Source organism: Poecilia mexicana, unplaced genomic scaffold (genome assembly GCF_051168715.1).
Source record: "Poecilia mexicana isolate PSO_F unplaced genomic scaffold, ASM5116871v1 scaffold_17, whole genome shotgun sequence".
NCBI classification, from domain to species: domain Eukaryota; kingdom Metazoa; phylum Chordata; class Actinopteri; order Cyprinodontiformes; family Poeciliidae; genus Poecilia; species Poecilia mexicana.
In genome coordinates this window covers 21255510-21277655 of record NW_028263386.1, presented here as the reverse complement: position 1 = coordinate 21277655, position 22146 = coordinate 21255510, and the positions used below count along the sequence as shown (strand labels likewise).

The following is a 22146-nucleotide window of genomic DNA, read 5'->3' as shown; positions in this document are numbered from 1 at the left end:
CTGGAAACATTTATTAAGATCTTTAAAGTGATAGCGGGACAAACGGAAATGTTTGCTGCACAAACGTTTGACACCCATTTCATTTAGTTTGAAGAAGGTGACCTGAAGGTACTATGGGAAGCACAATAAGACATTTCTGAAAGCAAAATTGCCTAAGGCTAAAAAGACATCAGAGTCCATCAGATATTCAGCAAGATAACGACTCTAAACGTAAAGCCAGATCCGCATAGCATGGTTTAGATCAGAATATTCTCAGGTGCTGGAGTGTCCCAGTCAAAGTCCAGACTTGAAAATCTCTGAAAAGACTTGGAAATTATAATGTTCACAGATCATCTCTGTTCAGTCTGAGAAAATGCAAAACTTTTTTTTTATTTTACTGTTGTGGAACAAAATCTGGAGATTGCTTAGTATAATCTAAAAGCTGTTTGAAGGAGCTTGTGTGTTTTCCAGCCACATTGTCCTATTTTACAGTCCAGTCAAGTAACTACATTACCTTCAGTTGTTATAAAAATGTTGTATATATGTAAAATTAATTGACTTTGGGCCTCTGTCCCCTTAAAAAAAAAAACTCTTATGCTTTCTGACACTCCGTCGTCAAGATGTCATAACAACATCGCTCCTCTATTAACCCTTCAACAACGTTTTTTGCAGCATTGCATCTGCTGAGCTCCTACAATGAGCTCAGCAGATGCGCACGTGTTTGCTAATTGCTGCTGGCTAGTCTGAAGGAGCTGACAGGGTAAGGACTGCTCTGTTGCTCTGTGAGGCAGAAGGTTAGAAACCTTGGCTTTGTGTCTGGTCCCATCAAGCATTTTGCACAGCTGACTGGTTACTATGGAGTTTAAAGTATCAAAGCAACAGTCCAGGTATGTTTTTGATGAGATAGCAACATTATAACATGATTTAAAAGTCGAATTTAGATAATACTGCCTCTTTAGCCTCTTTTGCTTTCTGGGCCAGACGGTTATGACCTTTGCATGCATAATTAGCAAAAATCAAACTAAATTAAAGTTTAACTGTTAAAACTTTTCATGCGTCTGTGCAAATTCGCCAAATTTCTCAACGCTAACAGGAAGACCTCCCACTATGTGGACAATAATTCAAACACATGGGGGGGGGGGAAACCAAAACAAAAAAAAAAAAACTGGTGCACCTACGAATGTACAAACATGATGAGAAGTCTCATGGTCGGGCTGTAAGTGTTTACTCCGGCTGTAAACTCCCCTCACTCTGCCTACTAATCACAAACACACATGCGCAGCATTCGAGCGCATGTGTGTTTTTTATTGACGGCGTTCAGTCTGTCCTCTATCCTGTTCTATACGACTTCAAACCCTCCACATGTTTGAGATTAAATCATAATAACAACAACAACAATAATAATAATAATAATAATAATAATGATAATAATACTAAAAAAGTCCGTCCTAAGCATTCTGCATCTGTCCCCCAGGCTTGTCATGCGTCCACATTCCGTTTGATGCCAAACGGGCATCACAACCAGGTTTGAAGTCAAATCCGTCCGCGAGCGGAGGCTGCACCGCGCGAGCGGCCCTTCAGGCGTCGTTGATAATTTACTGGCGCGAGCTTGCTACCTTACTGTCGTGACAGTGCGCGAGTGCGCGTGCACGCGGGCTCCGACGGAGCGCGTGCACGCGGGCTCCGACGGAGCCAGGGCGCCCCCGCGCGGACAGCGGCGCACACTGTGGTATGTCGCGCGCACTCCACGGAGGAGGGATCAGGACTTTTTTTTTTTTTTGGCTGGGGCTTGGACCGGGACGGCAGGGCGAGAAGACGGCTCTCTGCTGCGGGAAGTAAGCGCACATCTCGTAGCTTTTCTTTCCCGCGTTGTCCTCCCGAATTCCCCCCCTTTTCCCTTCTGTGGAGATGAGGACATAACCAGCTTAGCGGGCCCCCGCTGCGTAAAAGTTTGAAGTGCCCAAGAGTCCAGGTAAGCTGCGCTCTTTTACGCACGACAGCTCTCCAGACGTGGTTGTCTTTACTCTTACTGTATCTGAACGAATTTGTCTCTTCTTCTTTTTGCTTCTTAATGAAATGTAACCCAAAACTTATGCTTGATTAAAGTTTGATCTGAGCATCCACGTCCTCTGAAAACTTCCAAACTTTCTTGAAGCTTAGTGTCTCGCTCTGCTCTCTTGATTGCATTTTTGTGTGTGCGTGATTTTCACTTGCAAAGTGAGGTGACTGGATTAGGCTCCTTGGAGAAGAGTGAAAACATTTGCAGGAGCGACTCCTCTCCACTGCGTTGTTTTCTGTCCGCGAGAGGGCGCCACAGCAAAGCGCGTGGCCCCTTAATCTGTCAGTCGACAATTAAAACACAATTAAAGGAGAGCTAAGAATGATGAGTAAGAAAACTTCCTTTGGAAAACTTGTGGAAAGTGATTATTTCTTTCCATGTGGGCTCAAACGTTTAGGATCAGTTCGTAGGTTGTTTAATTAAAGATCCTCGAAGCTGGATAGATAATTATCCTGTGTTTTCTCGCTCTAAAGTGGCAGACATTTTGTTTTTCGTGAGGGTTTTGAGGTTTTTGTAAATTGCATAAACTCAGTGATTGTCACTTACTTGCTGTAAGTTGCTCAGATTTGTGCTGAGTGACAAATAAGAGGGACACAGGAGGATAATTGTTTACATGTTATTTCTGCTCCCCAGCAGCACTTAGTTTGGACTTTTTGTGGTATTAAAGGACGCTGCACGTGATGTTTCAACCTTTGGGTCACAAATGGTTCAGGATTTGGTAGGAAGCTAAGATACAAACACCCAAAGACACATCCGTTCACTCTTTCAACTGATACAGACTTTATCCAAGTGCAGCTGTCCAGGAAACAACCACCTTTTCAAAGTGATCATTGTGTGGCTGCACCGCCAAGCTAACCAATTTGTAGTTTGTGCTAATTTGATTTTGTGTGATTATCTGTGCAACGAAACAATATTTCTTGTATCTAGTGCAGGGGTGTCCAAAGTGCAGCCTGGGGGCCATTTGCGGCCCTCTGTAGGATTTTGCTCGAGACAGGAGCAAATCTGACATAGGTCATAGGTGGTTGATGCAGATGGACATTTTTTAGGGCAACATTTTTGCATTCATTTTAATTTTGAAGCAACTAGAAGCACAAACATCGGCCTACTTTTTCCCAAAAGTAAATTTTTCTTCTTTTCAAAGTAAGAAAACAATCAACCTGCCAAAAATTGTGAAACTGTGGACTTTTTTTAAATGTTTTATATCTGCAATGATTCACAGATTCATTTTCGACAAAAATCCAACTATTTTCTTCTCTTTGATCAAATTGAAAGATTTTAAATTATTACCAAGCAGATAAGTACGAAAGGTTAGTTTTAATGCAACATTTACCATTTTTAAGGCTTTGGCCCTCATGGCAGAAAGTTTGGAGAGAAAACTTTTTTGTTAATGGTCCAAACTGATTTCCCCAGAGGCAGTGGAGGTTCTTTCAATAATCTCACCTGGGGGCCCTTCTTCTACTCTCTTTCTTTATTTTATTAAACTTAAATGTTTCAGATTATCAAACAGATTTTGGTGTCAGGCAAAAAGAACCTGAGTAAATACAAAAAAGAAACACAGATTTTGAATGATGATCACTTAAATATAACTTGTTGGATAACATGAAGATAGAAATTCATGCACAGTTAAGAAACATTGGCCTTTTTTTTCCAGCCTAAAAATGGTTAATAAGCCATTTAAAATGTTTGAGACTCCAGTGAATCACAATGGGAGCCATTATCTATAGAGCAGTGAGTCTTAAAGGAATGGCTGTCCTTCCAAAATCACTCCAGGAGTTCATTAGTGATTCATCCAGAGGAGAATAAAAGTAACATCTAATCCAGTGCAGGGCTCATGTTCCTCAGAGAAGGTCAGAGTTCGTGTTCCGTGATAGAGTTCCAAGAACAAAACCACAGTTTTTTTTTATCCACATTTGCCACAAATCTCTCAATGATCCTCAAGACATTTGTGGAAAATATTCTGAGGACTAATGAGAAAAAAAACTGGACCCTTTTGGAAAGTGTATGTTCAGTTATATCTGATATAAAACATACAGAGTTTCAGAAAAAGGTCAGTCGAAACACCGCGACGGTAGTGTGATGATCTGGTGCTCATTTGCTGCTTCTGGACCTGGACTACTGAGTTACTTTACGTATTTGTTGGAACTATGAATCGTACATGAACACCATGATCAAACTCATGGTGTTCATGAGTGAACAACCAAGTAACCCTGTGTCCACCTCTGATTGGCTAAACAAAAACAAAAATTTAGTTGTGACTGGTCTTGTTGCTGCTGCTGCATGGCCCAGATTCATTCCAAACTCCTCCCAACTGGGAATATTAAAACCATTCTACATAGAAGAGTGGCCTAAAATGTGTCTAGTTGCTCGTTAGCACAATGCTAGGGGCAGCTACGTTTTGTTTAGCTACTTAAAAACTGCCTTTTTATATGTACTTCGGTTGTCTTTGTCTCATATTGCAATTAGTTTGATGATCTGAAATATTAAGAGTGGATGGAAAAAAAGGATAAGTCTGTGGAGGGATAAATATTTTTATTACAGCTTTTTCTATCTATACAAACTGTTTAAAAGAATTTGTGATCAGGGTAGATTCATCCAGTCCAGGTGCGCGAGTCCGCTTTAGTTTTTTGCTTCTCGTGGCTGCCTCAATGTAAAGCCAGGGTTTCTGCAGTTTTCGCCAACTCAAATTTAAGACTTTTTAAGGCCACTATGAATGTAATTTAAAACCTGTATCTCCACAGAAATGAACAAACTTTGTCTAACCAACTGGCAATAGATTTGCATTTGGCCTTTAGGCTACAGACACAAGAAAGACAAAGCTAGCTAACATACTGGTGCTAGCTAGCTAGCTAGCAAGCACCATTATGTTAGCAGTGGATTATCAATAGCCTTGAGTCACAGAATACAATGAAGATGTCTTCATGTGATTCAAAACAGATTATATGAAATTAAATAGTTCTGCCAAGACAACATTTAAAACCTGTGAAAAACATAAGACCAACTTACTTGTTTTTCAGAATCAGAATGCTTTTATTGTTACATAGAAGCATGACAATTTATTTCAGTACAACCCATCCAAAGAAAAAGAAACAAAGATAAGGAAGACAGGTGACTATAGGGCTGCAGCCATGAAGGCACTTAAAAAAATGAATTTAAGACATTTTAAGGCTTTACTTTTAGACACATGAATTTAAGACTTTACAACATCCTGAAAGCGGTCCTGATACAAAAAAATCCTAAACAAAAATACTGAAAATATATTGTAAATGTTTGAGTGATTTAAAAAAATCTCAAAAACATCCAGCACACATTTTACCAGTTTACATGTTTTAGAGATTCATGGTCTTCCTTAAGAGAAGACTTAAATAGATTTGGCAGAAACAAATTACATACCAGCTTCAACGTGTACATCAATTATTGACTGGATATGCAGATAAGTAATACAAACCATTTCCAAGCCTGCCCCTCAAGGCTGCCCTTAATGTTTTAGGTGTTTCCTTGATTCAGCACACATGATTTCAATTGACGGCTGGTCAACAGGCTTTTACTGAACTACAATAATCTAAATCAGGTGTGTTAGAGGAGGGAGACATCTAAAACATGCAGAGCAGTGTGTCTTAAAGACCAGGGTTGGGGAAACACTGTCCAAGGCCATAGTGTACAGGTTAATCTGACTGTGACAGAGATGAAATCCTCTAGGATCTGTAGACTTTAGAAATCAACTGACTAAAAACTAAATATGAGGCCTATCGCTGGATACATAATCAAATTCATCAAAATATGTAGCTGTAATCAGTTTACTTTTGTGTAAACAGCCTGAAAATAATATTTTCCTAACCTGAAAGCAGGACGCTGAGTGCATTTCTACAGTTTATTGCTGAAGTTTGGTAGCTGCTTCTCATTTAAGGCTTTAATTTAAACTCTGTTTTACTAGTGTTCAATGATATCATTAATGTAACTAATTGTTTGGCAGCCATTTTTTTCACTCTGCAAAAAACATTGCCATTGTTTGCTGGATTTTTAATCTGAAACAGTTGGTTTGGAGAATAGATGAAATTGTGTTCAGAATTTCATAGACAACAAATTAACGCTCCAAGATGGAAACAATGCAAGTTTAATTTTTATTTTATCAGTTTGCTCCTAACACTTTACATTTTAACACGTTGCCAGCATGGAAAGAGCAGCAACGTTTGTGTCAGCTCATGTGGTGTGCCTTATTTCTTTTTTTTTTCCTTTTTCTTTGTTTTAGACAGAAGAAGAAGAAGAATTTAAAAAAAAAAGAAGATGATGATGCTGGCGTTGGAGACCGTCGTGCTCTGCCTTCTCCTCGGAGCCCTGACTCACGCCGAGAAAGCAGACTGCAATCGTGAGTGCCACCATCTCCGCGGCAACAGTAACAGTGCAACAACAAGCACGTTTTAACCACATCCGCTGGTGTGCTTCTTTCAGAGAGGAGAGAATGTCCCATACACCTGTACTTCACCATAGACACATCTGAGACCATCGCGCTGCAGGAGTCGCCCCCTGGAGCGTTGGTGAAAAGCATCCGGGTTCGTCTTTTACCCACTGTTTTACAGAGCGACGAACTGAGAGGACACAGTTCTGATGGTTAATAAAGTTTAGTCACAGATAGGAAGATTTTGTCGCTGTGAAATTATCACAGTTTAATATACTGCTTTATGCATAAGCTAATCCAGACTCTAATGTAGTTCAGCTGGGAGTTGAATCCTTGTGTAGAAATGTGGCATATTGACCATAGAGATATCAAGGTTGCCATGGTAAATATTTGATTAGTAATTTGTGCTAGTTAATTAATTGTCAAAATGATCCAACATTTTTCTGCTAAATAATTAATTAGACCGGGCATTGAACATTGATAGGCATTATTTTATATAAATAAATCCAAATGTTATCTATGAAACGCACAGAGGTCAAATTCCCTCAGCAGTTCTTCAAAATGGCAAAGACAAGAAAACATGCCATTCCTTTAAAAACAACAAAAAAATGAACTGAAAATTCAAACTTGTCCATATTTTCAGTCAGTGAAATGAAAAATTGTTTTTTAAAAAAACAAAATTTCAAAATCCTCATCAGAAGCAGTCACGTTGATTCGTTAAGTTGTTGAGAATCTGAATAAATTCAGTCGAGGAAATGAAAAAAAAAAAAAAGACAAAAATTGTTCACAGGCACTGCTTTTTCTACCATACCAGTGAGCAGTGCTCACTCAGTTACTTTGGTTTACTTCATGAACCAACGTAAAAACTTGATATACCACAATAAATGTTTGGAAGCCAAATTCTTGTTTGCGTCCTTATCTCTAAGTAATTTCATCTTTTCGCTCAGCTTTACAAAAGCACAACTTTTAGTATCCTTGTAGATAACGTGAAAGCCTCAGAGTAAATTCATCTTCCAGATTCAGTATCACACTCTAAATGTTGTCTCCAGATTTCTTAACAGTGAGTAATAAAGATTTTTTTGACCTCTGTGTCCTTCCTCCTCGCAGCTGTCATTCCACGTTGTTTGCCACAGTTCCTGTTTTTGCAATCTTTTTATGTATTACTCTCTCAGCAGATACAGCCGTGCTGCTGCGAAACTGCTTTAATTTCATTTTCTGACTTATGAATGTCATCACACATACTTGACAGGCTTTTGAAGGCAGGCACAAAGGAATAGGACAGATTTTCCAGTATAAATAGTTTGTTGAAAAATAGACACTGAAAACTGCCATCATGCCACAGTTGGCAGCAAATGTTAGCTTGCAGCAAGAAAGTCCTGGTTTTGAATCCCTGCCTGGGATTAGTTTTGTACACATCTTAATAATAGTGAACTAATTAATGATACACTTTCAGATTTCTGTTTTCAAGTGAGTAAATCCCAACTGTGACATGTGAGTTTTCTGCTAAATCAAACGTACTTGTTCCCAAAAGAATGACACTAAAATCAGCACAGAGGCGGATTCTCGTAAGCTGTAGAAGTCATGTTATGCGTTTCATTTTCACCCACTTTCTTTGAGGCATTAAAGAAACGTTGTTCACTTTTTTCACCCTGTACTGTATGTAGTATGATGTTTTCTGTCGCTCCTTTTCCGTAGTCATTCACGGAGCAGTTTGTGCAGCGATTGAAAGATGAAGAAATCCGGAACGCTGTTCCAATCACCTGGGCTATCGGCGGACTGCACTTCTCCCAGACACAGGAGGTTTTCAGCCCCATCCAAGGAAAGGACCCGTTCCTCTCTGTAAGACCTACAATACGCACACACGAACTCACACAGGCCTGTTCCACAAATCCCCATTCATATTTGTTTAAACGTTAGAAAGACGTGTTGTGTTAATGTGGCCTATTAACTGCATCCATGTTGAAGCTTCAGGTAAACACAGATGTTGCTGATGTCAACATTTAAAGTTATTCTTAACTTATGCCAAAGCAGCATCTTGTGTGTTTTATCAAGTTTGAATATTTGTGATCACAAATAATAAATCATTTTGTTCATTAGCTTGGAGCCCTCTCAGACTTCATATTAAAATTCACGTTTGTTTGATGTTACAGCTGGCTAAGCTAACCACCCAATTTACATTTGTTTGATCTTCCATGTTATAAAATGCTCTGTTCAGTTCAAAGTTCTCAGAGGTCATGAACTTTTGAACATATTTCCGTACTATTCTTACAACAACCTACAATTACATATGCAGCTGGTGATCTATAGCCAAACTCAGGAAAAGTTTCCTTTCACAAATCTGTGTATGGCCTAGCCGAGTTCTCCCTTGCAAAAGGTATTGTGTTGTTTTTAAGCACTTTGTTGTTTAAGTAAAGGTTAAATAATAATAATGCAAAAAATTATTCATTGGTGGTTGTTAGGGCTGCGTGATATTAGAAAATGTAGCGATAATATCGGTGAATATTGCAATGATAAAATTTGCTCTCGTTTGTGCTTCCATCACTTCATAGCTGTTAGCATTTTGGGCACCTATTGCCATATGTTCAACTAGCTAAATGCTACATTAGCATGTAAAATTCAAGTTTGGGATATATTAACCAAAAATTATTGCAGTCCAAGCAGTCCTGTGCTTTATGAACTTTGTACACACTGGTATTGTGATGACGTTATATTTGCGATATATTGTGCAGCTTTAGTGATTGCATGTTTGAAAGATGGTTTTATTCCTTGATTGTGTTTAAAAAAGATATTTGAGATGAGTAGCATTAGCAGGAATGGAGGTTGTTGGAGTACGTTGAACTTATTATCATGTTAAATGAGATGATTTAATGATTTCAGGTGGATATTCTCAGCAGCAACAACATTTCAACTTTTAGTTCATGCTAACCGACCCAAAGTGTCTCAAGGCATAATCCTCCACATCACTCCAGCTGATATAACCCAGGATGGACCCCTGCTGTCATTCTGTTTACTCCACAGTCTGACCCTACCTACAGGAATGTTGTATTTAAAGCTAAGATTTATAATTATTAGCCAATTTTAGTGAGCCTGTGGACATTTTAACCCCAGTTTCCTGTTCTTAGCTGACAGGAGCCTTGAAAGATCTCCTTTCAAGGCTCTCTGTTGCCATGCCTTTCCGCTTCAAGGTTCAATGTGTTTTGCATTCTGAATGTGTTTTGCATTCTGAATTGGTAGTGAAAACATCTTCGTTATAATGATTGGATATTTAAGCTCATTTTGCACTCCAATCATTTGAAATCAGTCTGCCCCTCTTCTGCACCTTGGATAATTTCCTTTGTTTGCTCCATTCTCTGTCAACATGAAGATCCCAGTAGATTAGTAGTTTCTGAAATACTCAGGGCACAACCTGTCTATATAACACCAAAGGTTTTTCCACCTTGTGATGATCCGCTTGTTTATCTTTCCAGTCTCTTGTGAGAATTGAGAAGTACCTTGGAAAAGGGACGTACATCGACTGCGCTCTCCGAAGAATGTCCGAGGAGATGCTGCTTGGACCCGCTTCAAGTGTCACACCCCTGCGGTTCGCTGTGGTCATCACTGACGGCCATGTGACTGGAAACCCGTGTGGGGGCATCAAGGTCTCGGCGGAAGACGCGCGTGATAAGGGCATCAGGGTGTTTGCCGTGGCGGCATCGACGAACATCGAGGAGACGGGACTGAAAGAGATTGCCAACTCCCCGGCGTCGGTCTTCAGGGACGACTTCATGGCTGTGGACCTTAGCAAGGGCAGACCAATCATACACACTGCAACGATTGACCGCATTATCAAGACAATGGTAATGCTCAAACATACGTTTACACATTAAACTTAATTGTTTTTACCTCTTGGCCTGACAGTTTCTTCTTCTTCTTTACAGAGACATATGGCATTCGTAGACGTAAGACTGGACTGTTACTAGTACTATCTTTGAAATATCTAAAGTAGGCAGTTACGTTCTCACTCACCACTTTATTTTTGCGTCACTAGTGTTATAATGTGTCGTGCCTGGAGACAAAAGGGCAACCTGGTCCAAAAGGGCACAGAGGACAGAAAGTGAGTTTTCCACATACACACTCACATGATCTCGACATATTTCAGCCGCTTTCCTTCGCTGATCATGTTTTAACTTGTTGACCAGGGAGCTAAAGGAGACAACGGTGAAGCAGGACTAAAGGGTGAAAGAGGTCGCCCAGGAGACCCCGGCATTGAAGGTCCCATTGGTCAGCCTGGTATCAAGGTGGGAGGGTCTCACCAACTGGATTTTAACTGAGCTTTGACGAGTACTAACATTTTATGAAGTGGTTTTCCTTTTTCCTCTCTTCATAGGGTGAACCTGGTTCAAAAGGCGAGAAGGTGAGACTTCAACTTGGTTTTGTGGGGATTCAAAAGATCTTCTTGCTCTGATAAAGGTGTTCAGGATTCACTCTGTTGATGCTATAATAATAATAATTGATAAGCATTTTTTTCAATCTGTCTGAATACAGGGGGAGATTGGAACTCAGGGCAAAAAGGTAGGTTTGGTTGATGATTTCAAACTTGTTACCTATTAGTACTGGTTTTCAACCAGTCTCAGTTTCTCTAACCAGGTCTGTTTATTGCCAATAGGGTGTAGCTGGTATTCCAGGACGTAACGGAACCGATGGACAAAAGGTAAAGTTTTTACCACAGAGCTTGTAATCTTTTAAAACTACCTCTAGAGTTCTTTGGTGACACACATATTTTGCAACTTTTCCCTACTTTCAGGGAAAACTTGGACGGATTGGTGCCCCAGGCTGCAAAGGAGACCCAGGCGACAGAGTATGACACTTATCATCATCGAAGGCCATTTGAGCGTCTTTATAGTCAATTTATGATCAGAATCAAATGGTTTCCAGGGTCCCGATGGTCATCCAGGAGATGTCGGCGAACGTGGTCCTCCAGGAACTGATGGGGAGAAGGTAACACATTTGGTTGTAAAACCCTTACCTCTCACTCTTGCAGGTCACTGTTAAAAACTGCCTCATTGTTTCCAGGGTGACCCTGGGCGCCCAGGAAGAGCCGGTCCCCCTGGCCCGCCTGGAGAAGATGGATCACAGGTAAACCAGAAATGGACAGAGAAAGCAGATGTTTTCTGTTTCAGCTAATAGGTTAAACTCTGATGTTTCATTTGCAGGGAGAAAGAGGAAGTAATGGGTCACCTGGCGTTCCTGGAACTAAAGGAGCCTCTGTAAGATGATTAGGACAGATGAGTCCATTCAAACCCAAACTGTCCAATGCAATGAATGGTTGATCTGTACATGTTTTGTTTTCTAGGGAATCCCTGGAAGTCCTGGAAAACGAGGCGAGGAAGTAAGAGTATCCAGAATATTCAGATATTTTTGTGCATGTTCTGTCTTTGCAAAGCCTGATGGCCTTCTTGGCTTTTGGGGGGGTTTTTTAGGGAAGAAGAGGAGATTATGGGCCCAAAGGTGAACCTGGACCAGATGGTACCAAGGGAGAGAAGGTAGGTGTTCACACACCCATTTGTAAGAACTTTCTACAGAGTTTCTAAGGATTTTTGTAGAACTTTCCTCCCATATTGCAGCATCCAGATGAAGACCGATGTGATATCATTTCAGGGCGAAATGGGACCAGAGGGCTTGAGAGGAGTCCCTGGAGAACCAGGAAGCAAAGGTGCAAAGGTAGAAAGACCCATTTTATTAGATGAAGGTCAACGGTATATCCTCATTAATATACTTTAACTTTCAATGTCTCATTAATATACTTTAACTTTCAATGTAACTTCCGTTGTGTTTTATCTAAACAGGGAGACACTGGCTTGCCAGGACCTAGAGGACCACCAGGAGCTTCAGGGGAGCCTGGAAAAAACGTAGGTTAAAAGCTGCATTTGACGAATCATCTCAAGAAATCCCGAGATGCCGTCTGACGCTGTTTGAACTTTAGGGCACCAGAGGAGACCCTGGTGATATGGGACCAAGAGGAGAGCCTGGGCAGCCTGGACCAAAGGTTACCAGCAGTAGATTTGTCTTTGTCCACAGTAATGTCATTCTCTGTTTACTTCATACGCGTTTTTACTTTCTTGGCAGGGAGATCCTGGAAGACCTGGCTTTAGCTATCCTGGACCAAGAGGAGATCCAGTACGAGACATAGGCACTTGGAGATCTTCAGCCTTTTGTTGTCAAGTTGCTTCAATTGACATGGATTGTCTCTGCTCATTTGTAGGGCGAAAGAGGAGACCCGGGCAAGCGTGGACCCCCTGGCAGCAGAGGAGACTGTGGTCAGAAGGGAGATCCTGGAAATAAAGGAACTCCAGGAGAGCCAGTAAGTAACTTCAAAGATGCATTTATGGATAATGTTTTACTTAGCATCTCAGCTAAGTGAGCCCTTTGCCTTCATCAGGGTGAACCAGGGCCCACAGGGGAACCAGGGCTAAGAGGACCCAGAGGAGGTCCTGGTCGAGATGTAAGTCAACAAATGACGTTAGGCACCTAGAGTGGTATTCTTAGCAAAACAGATTCCAAAGGTAAATTTAAGTTGTCTTCCTCGACAGGGAGATCCAGGTCCAGAGGGAGATCCCGGGCTTACTGTGAGAACACATCTAATTACAGTTTTATCAGTGAATGAAACAAACTCAGAGGTTTTAAAGGTCATGATTGTGTTTTCGCCCGCAGGAATGTGATGTCATGAACTACATCAGAGAGACGTGTGGCTGCTGTGGTGAGTTTAGTGTAGAAGCATCTAACCTCTGTTTTATGTTTATTACTTATTGGTTGCATTATTTTTAAATCTCCAGACTGCGAGAAACGCTGCGGGGCCCTGGATATCGTCTTTGTCATTGACAGCTCAGAGTCTGTGGGACTCACCAACTTCACCCTGGAAAAGAACTTTGTCATCAACACCATCAACAGATTGGGATCTTTTGCCAAGGACCCACAGTCCGAAACAGGTTCAGATGTCAAAGTGCAATGCCAACACTTCCAAAAGTGATTGTGAATTGAAGCACTCTAACAAGAAGGCCCTCTGCTTTCACAGGCACAAGGGTCGGTGTGGTGCAGTACAGCCACAATGGGACCTTCCAAGCAATCAATCTCAATGACAGCAACATCAACTCACTGACGGCATTTAAGGTTTCACCAACACTGGAACAGAAAAAAACACTGACATACATTACAGAAAAGTTTATATTTAGCAGATGGCTCTTCCATCCTGTTGGCCGTATGAGCTGATCAGGTCTATTTTCACATATGGCTGAAGGAAGTTAAACAGAGATCAGATCTGACACCAGATTCATGTATCTCTCTACTTTGTCTTCAAGGACACCCTGCTTTTGATTTTTTGCTTTGGTGCTATTTATACTTGATGTGTTACTGAACGCTCCAACAACACTTGGACTCATCTGCACTAGAAACTGCTCAAAACTTTTTAAGCTATTTCACAAACCATCTAAAATATTCCGTATCTGCTTGGAGGAGATGTTGTCTTAAGTATCACCCAGTATCATCCTGTATTTCCATACATTTGGAACTGGATTCTATGCATCAAAACCTCTGAGGCCCCTTATGAGGCAGATAGGGATATAAGCACACGTTACCTTACTAAACAAGTACTAAAGCTAAAAATTGCAATTCAGAAATATTGTCGTAGATATACATTATGTGGCTTTTTGTGTCCATTTTTAACAAATCCATTGCCACCATCCTCTTCCCCCTTCCTGTCCAGGAAGCTGTGAAGCGGTTAGAGTGGATCGCAGGAGGAACCTGGACTCCATCTGCTCTTAAGTTTGCCTACGACCACCTGATCAGGGACAGCCGCCGAGCCAAAGCCAACGTCACGGTGGTCGTGATTACAGACGGTCGCTTTGACCCAAGAGACGACGACAGACTGCTGCCATATCTGTGCAAGTGCGACTGCTGTTCTGTGTCTTAAAATGTGGGACTGTGACGTTGCGCAAAAAGAGCCTTATCTCAGAGCTTGTTTTTGTTTTTGTCCGTATCGATCCGCGTGGACAGTCACCCGGGCGTCGACGTGAGTGCCATCGGCATCGGGGACATGTTTGAGCAGGTCGAGGAGAACGAGAGTCTGCAGAGCATTGCCTGCCAGAAGGAGGGCAGAGTGATGGGAATGAGGCGATTCGCAGACCTGGTGGCGGAGGAATTCATTGACAAGATTGAGACCGTGCTCTGCCCTGGTAAATCACACAGCAGATCAGTACTGTATGTACTGCATGTCTACTTAGTGGAGAGTTCAATGATAATCTATAAACTGTTTGTTATTGTTTAATTTTTTTCTCAGATCCTGTCATCATATGCCCTGATCTTCCATGTAAATCAGGTAAGACCAGTCTTATTCGATGCTTCTAGGTATGGGGTTTTTTGTTTTTTGATTGTTTTTTTGCAGGGTTGGACCAGCATTTCATTTGAAGGCCTGATTCTGGTTTGTTACGTGGAATGCCAGTATTTTGAAGATCGATTATGCAGAGTGACATATTACAATGTCTGTTAACATTTATAATTATGGAAAACTCAATTTCTCAGAAATGTTAAGTATTAGACATAGCACAGAACTCTTGGCCTACTTAATCGTAGGGAAGACTGCTTGTTTTTCTCTCTCCTCAAAGAAGGTAAACCAGAAAAGGCCATTGCTAAAGAGTCTACGGAGTGTTGTATCCAAGTACGTTAATGGAAAGTTGAGTGGAGGGAAAATGCCTAGTAGAAAAAAATAATAAACCAATATGAACAATCGCAGCCTTTTTGTGGCTCATCTAAGAAAAAAGTTTTGCTTTAATTTAACATAAGCCATAGCCATCTAAATTAAAACAAAAATATCACTCTGTTGTGTTTAATGAGTTAATATTTGTGAATTCTACGTTTTGAATTCATTTATAAGAATCTAATACATGTATAACTGTTTAGTTTGCCAATGTGTCGTTAAAGCTGCAGCTCGTAACTTTAATAAAAATACATGTTTTTTTTTTTACATATTTCTTAAAACTGTCACCATGTCATGACAGTATAATATGAGATAGATAATCTGCAAAAGGATCAACCTCATGAACGCGTTGCTGAATGTGCGAATGGTGGAGAAACAACTTATTGTTACAGAAAAAACGTTTGACTGCCGTCATCGGTGGCTATGCTAACTAGCCTTAGCATTCGTGACATGCTATGTTGACAAGGAGAAGCTGCAGTGGTAGTCAAGAGCAGGGGGAAGTATGGGAAGGTGAGCGGCATGCCAATGGGCATGATTGACAGCGATAAAACCCTCCTCCTGGCTCTGATTGGTTGTTTCTAATTAGCACTGGGAAAAGGCAGAGGAGCTTGATTTTTTTTTCATACATTATCTGTTTCATACGTAATGTCACGACATAGCGACAGTTTCAACAAATGTGTAAAAAAATAATTTTTTTATACTGCAGCTTGAGGGTCATTCAGACCAGCAGAGGGCACTAACCAGCCCTCCGTTTGTTTATAGTTTGTTTGTTTAAAGCAGGGGTCACCAACTCCAGTCCTCAAGGGCTGCCATCCTGCAACTTTTAGATTCACCTCTGCTCCAAAATGTCTGAATTCCCTCAGCATTCATTTCTCTCTGCAACAGGCTAGAAACGAGCAGTTTATTTGACCCAGGTGTGTTTGAGCAGAGACGCATCTAAAAGTTACAGGATGGTAGCCCTCAAGGACTGAAGTTGGTGACCCCTGGTTTAAAGTTTGTTTATACCTCTGGCCAGCCCTGTTAGGCCTCAAAAGGCATAAGATGAAATAAAATGGGTTTACAGGACTATTGTCAGAATTTGAAGGTATTTCAAGTTTCTCAACTTTAAAACAGAAAATTGAACAGCTGCAAACTTTTCACCTCTGTTTTTCCAGCGTAACATTTGGAACAATGCTCATGTCTGCTTTCGTTGCTCACATTTATGCTTGTTCAGATGTGATTAACTCGTTTTAGACCAACTCGGTGTACCTCCAGCGCCATAACTGGTTCTGTTGATGCATTCGTGGGACGCCCTGCCCACAATGTTGTTCCACCCACTTGTTGCAGGAGGGGGCGTCACTCTGGGGGAAGCCCCGCCCCCCTGGAAGCCACTGGCCGAAGAAGGCAGCCCCCTTTTAGTCCCCACCTCACTGGAGAGTGTGGCCGGCCTGCTGAGCAACCTGAACAAGCAGCAGTATCCGGTTGGCATAGCAACCATGGCGTACACAGCCCAGAGAGCCAAACTCTCCCAGGGAGTGGACAGGGAGCAGTGGACCAAGCTGTTCATCGACTCATTTAAATATGTCTATGGCGACCTTATGGGAGACCCCGAGAAAGCCCTGGGGCTTTGTTAGTGCTACAGTGCTAACCATGCTACCTCGCCTCAATGACCTTGACTAATAATAAGCTTGCTAAAATGACTTGATTTGTGTTTAAATCATTTTGTTTTTTATTTTGAAGGTGCAATAATACATTTATAGGCCAATGAAATGAACTGCATGAAGCTTTGAGAGCAAACTTGTGTGTTTTTGTGCAAATGTGACGAAGAAAAAGAATTCAAAATGTAAATTAGGCTCTCTCTCCTATGACGGTGTATTAGGGCCGTTGTAGATAAAAAAAAAAAAAGACGTCATTTTCCAGCAAAAGAAAAACACTGACATTTTCTAATAATTTTTTTTTTTATCTAAAATTTCCTAAATTTTTTCCCCTTTTGATACTTAGAAATTTCCAAGTTGTTTCTAGCAAAATCCTGAGATTAATCTCAAAATTTCAGATTTTTCTTAGGGAGTGAGAGGAATTTTCCACATGTCAAAATCAGAAATTTCAAAAGAAAACTTCTAGAAATTGTCTGTTTTCATAGCAAATTTTCCGCTTCAATCTCAAAAATTTGCACATTTGAGACTAATGTCAAAATTTTTGACTTTTTAGCGAAAATTTCCTCCTCTTCCTTTTTATCCGTTTACAATGACCCTAACATGCAGTCATAACGCGTTTTTTGTCTCCCTGAGAAACATGTTAATTTCATACACATATTATTATTATTTTTTTTAGCATATTAGTCAAAAGCTATTTTGAGTTAAAATGGATGGTGTCGACTGTAGACCCGTTCATGTTACTTTTGCACAGTGGCCCTGTGATGAAGCCTCATTTCCACTGTGAATCATGAGCTTTATGAATCACTCGAAATGTTTCCCTACTTTTTTTCTCTTTTTTTTTTTTTTTTTTTGCTGTTTTGCACATATCCATGGTTACAGCCTTTACTTTTATTCCCTGTGAGTGTTTTATGGTGGCTACAAGTAATTGCACATGGAAAATACCAGGTCTATAAATACATTTCACATTATTTTGTATATGAGTCAGAGGCCTTTGTATGTGTATGTTTGGGTGATGTGCTTGGCTCGGACAGAGACGGAAATATTGTACATTATACTCCTGGCTGGTGCATGACTTTTACAGCATGTGGCTTGGTCTATGAAGTCTGATGACTAGAAAGAATTGACCACCTTGTAGCTTTAACCAAATGTTACTTTACCAGCTCCGTGACTGCGTCTATCAGATGTGAACAATGTTATAAATAAAACAAAATGTAATCAATCCTTATGTGTTGGCAAGAAATAAAAAAAAAAAATGGCAGAGCAAACTCAAACAGCACTGTTTTTGTTGAACATTAATAGCCTTGATCGACGCCAGCATGTAAAGAGTTGTTGCATGTTATTGTATTTTCTCAGCCTTAATTTTTTGAACATCTGCGCTCCAGCTGTTGCTGACTGAACACTACGCTGTGTGTGTGTGCGTGCGTGTGTGTGTGTGTGTGTGTGTGTGTGTGTGCGCGTGCGTGGGGGTCTGTTTCAGAGCCAGCTGTGGCTAGTTGTGTGCAGAGGCCGGTGGACGTGATCTTCATGTTAGACGGTTCGGAGAGGATGGGCCTGGAGAACCACCTCCGGGCCAAAGAGTTCATCGAGAATGTGGCCCGCCGCCTGAACCTGGCCAACGGCCCGACCGATGACACCAAGGCCCGTCTGGCTCTGCTGCAGTTCGGCAGCACGGGAGACCACAAAGAAGAGTTCCCGCTCACGCATAATCTCACCGTCATAGTGGATTCGCTGGCAGCTGTGAGCTATTTGGACTCCTCGTCCTCTTTGGGCAACGCCATCATCTATGCTGTAAACAACCTGGTGATCAGACAGGTACTGTTCGTTCACACAAACAGGGTATGACAGTGGATTGGGTCTAACAATCAATCATTTTCAGTAGGCATGTCTACCTACTGATGTGCAAATGTATTGTCTGTTGTGATTCACTTACATGTTGCCTTCAAACACGTTCCTGGTGTCACCTAAGTATATGGACTCTATGCGTGAATTCACAATATCCCTGTTTAGTCCATTTTCTGATATTAATCTCTAAATTATTCAAAAAAAATTTGTAAATTTTTGACTTTTGGATCTCAGAAATGTCCTTGTTTTGTCTAGTACATTTCTAAGATGAATCTAAAAATCTTTGAGTTTTTTTTGGTAGAAACTTGACAGAAAACTTTTTTTTCTGTTTACAATGGCACTACTAGGCCAAGAAACTAGACTTGGACTTTGGAAAAAAGGAAATTGTCTCTTCTACCAGCTAAAAGCTACATGATTTGCTAGCTGGTGAATCCTGTCATTGCTGCAGTAAATTCTCTTCTGTTTGGACCCGACATTTTTACAAAATGCGTGACCCGAATGCCTTTCTCAAATGCTAAATTTTTCTCAAATGCTAAGCCCCCTCTCCCGCTTTCGCATTTGCAGAATCAACGGCTATCCCGGCGCAACGCTGAATTGGCCTTCGTCTTCATCACAGATGGAATAACCTCCACCGACCAACTGGACGAGGGCGTGCAGGCCATGAAGAGAGTGGAAGGCGTTCCCACGGTGATCGCTTTGGGAGGCGACACCGACGAAGAGGTGCTGCGCCAGGTGTCAATGGGAGACTCATCTGCCATCTTTAGGGGCGACGACTTCTTCGTGCTGGGCAAATCTGCTTTCTTTGAGCGTTTCATCCGCTGGATTTGCTAGTGAGGAACTGCAGTGCTCTGCACAATAGCGTTAGAAGCCATTGAACGACAGAGGGACCAGCTCCTTCAGTCTAACATGTAAAACCCACGCAGAGGCACCAGATGTAACTCTGTGACCATTATCATTCCTGGATAAAAAAAAAAGCACTGAGGTGGCTCTATATTGTGTTGTGTTCGGGAAGAAAATTTGCTTGCAAAATTGAAAGGAGCCTATTCAGGTCCGACTCTTTACACACTTCCAGAACCAATGTGTCCATTTACACGTCTTGTCAGCACTGCTACAGTAGGTATGCCACAGGAGAAATTTGTGATTATTGAGTAGTAACCAAGCACACTACAGGTTTTACATCTTTTTTTTTTTGTTTGTTTCTGTTTTTTTGTATAATGTTCAGCTTACAGGAACAAACTCTTTTCTGTCATTTTCTCTTTGACCCAAACTTACACACACTATTTCTTTGAAAAGGTTAGTATTTACATTAATGGTGCTAAACAGTATCTGGGATGTTCTGAAAAATTCATATTGTACTGTTATTTGTGTCATTTATTCTGGAGATAAACAACAACAAAAAAATAAACTAAATGTTGTTCTGACTAAGAAATCTTCCAGATGAATGCCAAGCAGGAACAGACCGAGAATCAATCAAATCTGTCTAGAAGGTTCAAATAAAGACCAAAGTGTGACCCCAACACTGTGTTTTGTATTTGTAACATCATTATAATGTATTACCATTTCGTATTTCATCCTGGCGAAGTGGTTCAGAATATAAAATGAATACAACTAGGTTTTGATAAAGAGGACTTGTTATGAGAGAGACGGTAGAGCACACAATTTAATAGCCAGATGTGTTTTGATGCTCTTAAAACTTTACAGCTTTAAAGTCCAGCAATAATCAGTCAAATTACAGGCTTCCATCTCAATAGCTGAATTATTTCATAATTCTGAAATACAGCGGGCATTAATGCAGGATGCATTGTTGTACCATTGTATTATTTCCAATATATTTGGACTGAGGCTGACAAAAATAACCTCCTGACTCTACAAGCTAAATTAGATTCCATCTACGAAAGAAAGGCCCGGTGAGCTTTTGTCAGGTCCAGAGCTAAATGGATTGAGGAAGGGGAGAAAAACAGTTCATACTTCTGCAGATTGGAAAAGAGAAGACAAGTTCAAAATCACATTCAATCCTTTATTATTAACAACAATGAATGTACGGACCAAATTCTAATTGCCAAAGAAATTAGCAACTTTTATCAAAACCTTTATCGCTCCTCCTTTTCAACCCCAGACTGCGACCTTCTGCTAGACCAAGTCAAAGACTTCGTCCCTCAAATCTCTGAGGATTTCAAGGAAAACTGTGACAAAGACATTAATATGGAAGAACTAGACAGCGCCATCATGTGCTTGAAACTGGATAAATCCCCGGCCCTGATGGTCTTACAGACAAGTTCTATAGACATTTCTGGGTTTATCTAAGATAATTTATATTCCAGGTTTGTTAAAAGATCTTATGTAATAATTCACTTCCACACAGCATGAAGCAAGGCTTTATCACCCTTATACCAAAACCAGGAAGAGACAACAAGGTTCTAGACGACTATCGTCCGACTACTCTTCTAAACGGTGATTATAAACTATTGACATACATCTACACAAATAGATTAAAAACTGGTCCTAAGGATGTTATTTCTGAAACTGAGGCAGGTTTTATGTCCAAACGATTTATACACAATAACATCTGACTGGTGCAGGATTTACTTGAGTACAGTAACCTGATTGAGGATAAAGGCTTCATTCTTTTCCCAGACTTCTACAAAGCCTTTGACTTGTTGGAGCATCGGTTTCTTTTCAAAGTTTTACACTTGTTTGGATTTGGGCCTAACTTTTGTAGAATAATTGAAAGCTTTTATAACGGCACCACAAGTTCAGTTGCACTTCCACACGGTACGTCTCCATGTTTCACCATTAACAGGGGAGAAAAACGGGGTTGCAATATTTCCCTCTTTCTCTTCATCTTGGCCGTTGAAGTGATGAGTATCTTAATAAAAAACTCAAATATACCTAAGTTGAAGATTTTTGATGACCAAATTATAATCAATCAACTCGCTGATGATGCCGGTTTTTTTTGAAGAGTCTCTAGACCAAACCTCTAAAGTTCTGGAGTTTTTTAATACTTTCTCCAAAGCATCAGGATTAACCTTAAACCTGCAGAAGTGTGAACTGATGGTGATTCATGGCTCTGATCTGACATAAGCTTATAGTATTCCCATTAAATCTTCAGTTAACTATCTTGGAATTTTAATAACCAGAGATGCTAAACTTAGTGAAACCGTTAACATAGAGAACACAATACAGAATTGCAAATCTCAGTTAAATAGATGGCTCCAAAAGGATCTGACCCTGTTTGGGAGAACCTGTTTAACCAAAATGGAGTCACTTTCCCAATGCATATACCCAGCCTATTCTATGGCCATTCCTAACAAATATATTAAAGCTATAAATCAATTGAACTTTAATTTTATCTGGAAAAATCGAGTCCACTATTTAAAGAAAGCAAATATGGTAAAAGACTTTAAAGATAGAGGTTTACAAGCTATTGACTTTGAATGTATAAATGTGGTCTTAAAGGTAAACTGGTTAAAATCCTTTTTAATGAATGGAAATAGTATCTGGCTTTATCTCC

General features: G+C 40.6%; 1 protein-coding gene across 2 annotated transcripts; it reads left to right on the top strand.

Moving 5' to 3' along the window:
* Positions 1-1718: 1718 nt before the first annotated feature.
* On the top strand, positions 1719-20152 carry col6a2 (collagen, type VI, alpha 2). 2 transcript variants are annotated; one of them, XM_015011021.2, is made up of 32 exons: positions 1719-1951; positions 6285-6401; positions 6485-6585; positions 8127-8270; positions 9899-10267; positions 10349-10369; positions 10459-10524; positions 10610-10708; positions 10798-10824; positions 10956-10982; positions 11077-11121; positions 11215-11268; positions 11346-11408; positions 11484-11546; positions 11624-11677; positions 11764-11799; positions 11891-11953; positions 12069-12131; positions 12257-12319; positions 12394-12456; positions 12537-12587; positions 12673-12771; positions 12850-12912; positions 13001-13036; positions 13122-13167; positions 13244-13396; positions 13483-13577; positions 14170-14351; positions 14460-14638; positions 14743-14781; positions 18271-18605; positions 19200-20152. In XM_015011021.2, exons 2-32 carry the CDS (start codon positions 6320-6322, stop codon positions 19464-19466), a joined length of 3048 nt encoding a protein of 1015 aa, XP_014866507.2. In that variant the 5' UTR covers positions 1719-1951; positions 6285-6319; the 3' UTR covers positions 19467-20152. The 2 variants fall into 2 exon arrangements, with proteins under 2 accessions (XP_014866507.2, XP_014866505.2); XM_015011019.2 differs by lacking the exon at positions 1719-1951 and adding an exon at positions 5625-6143.
* Positions 20153-22146: the final 1994 nt, after the last annotated feature.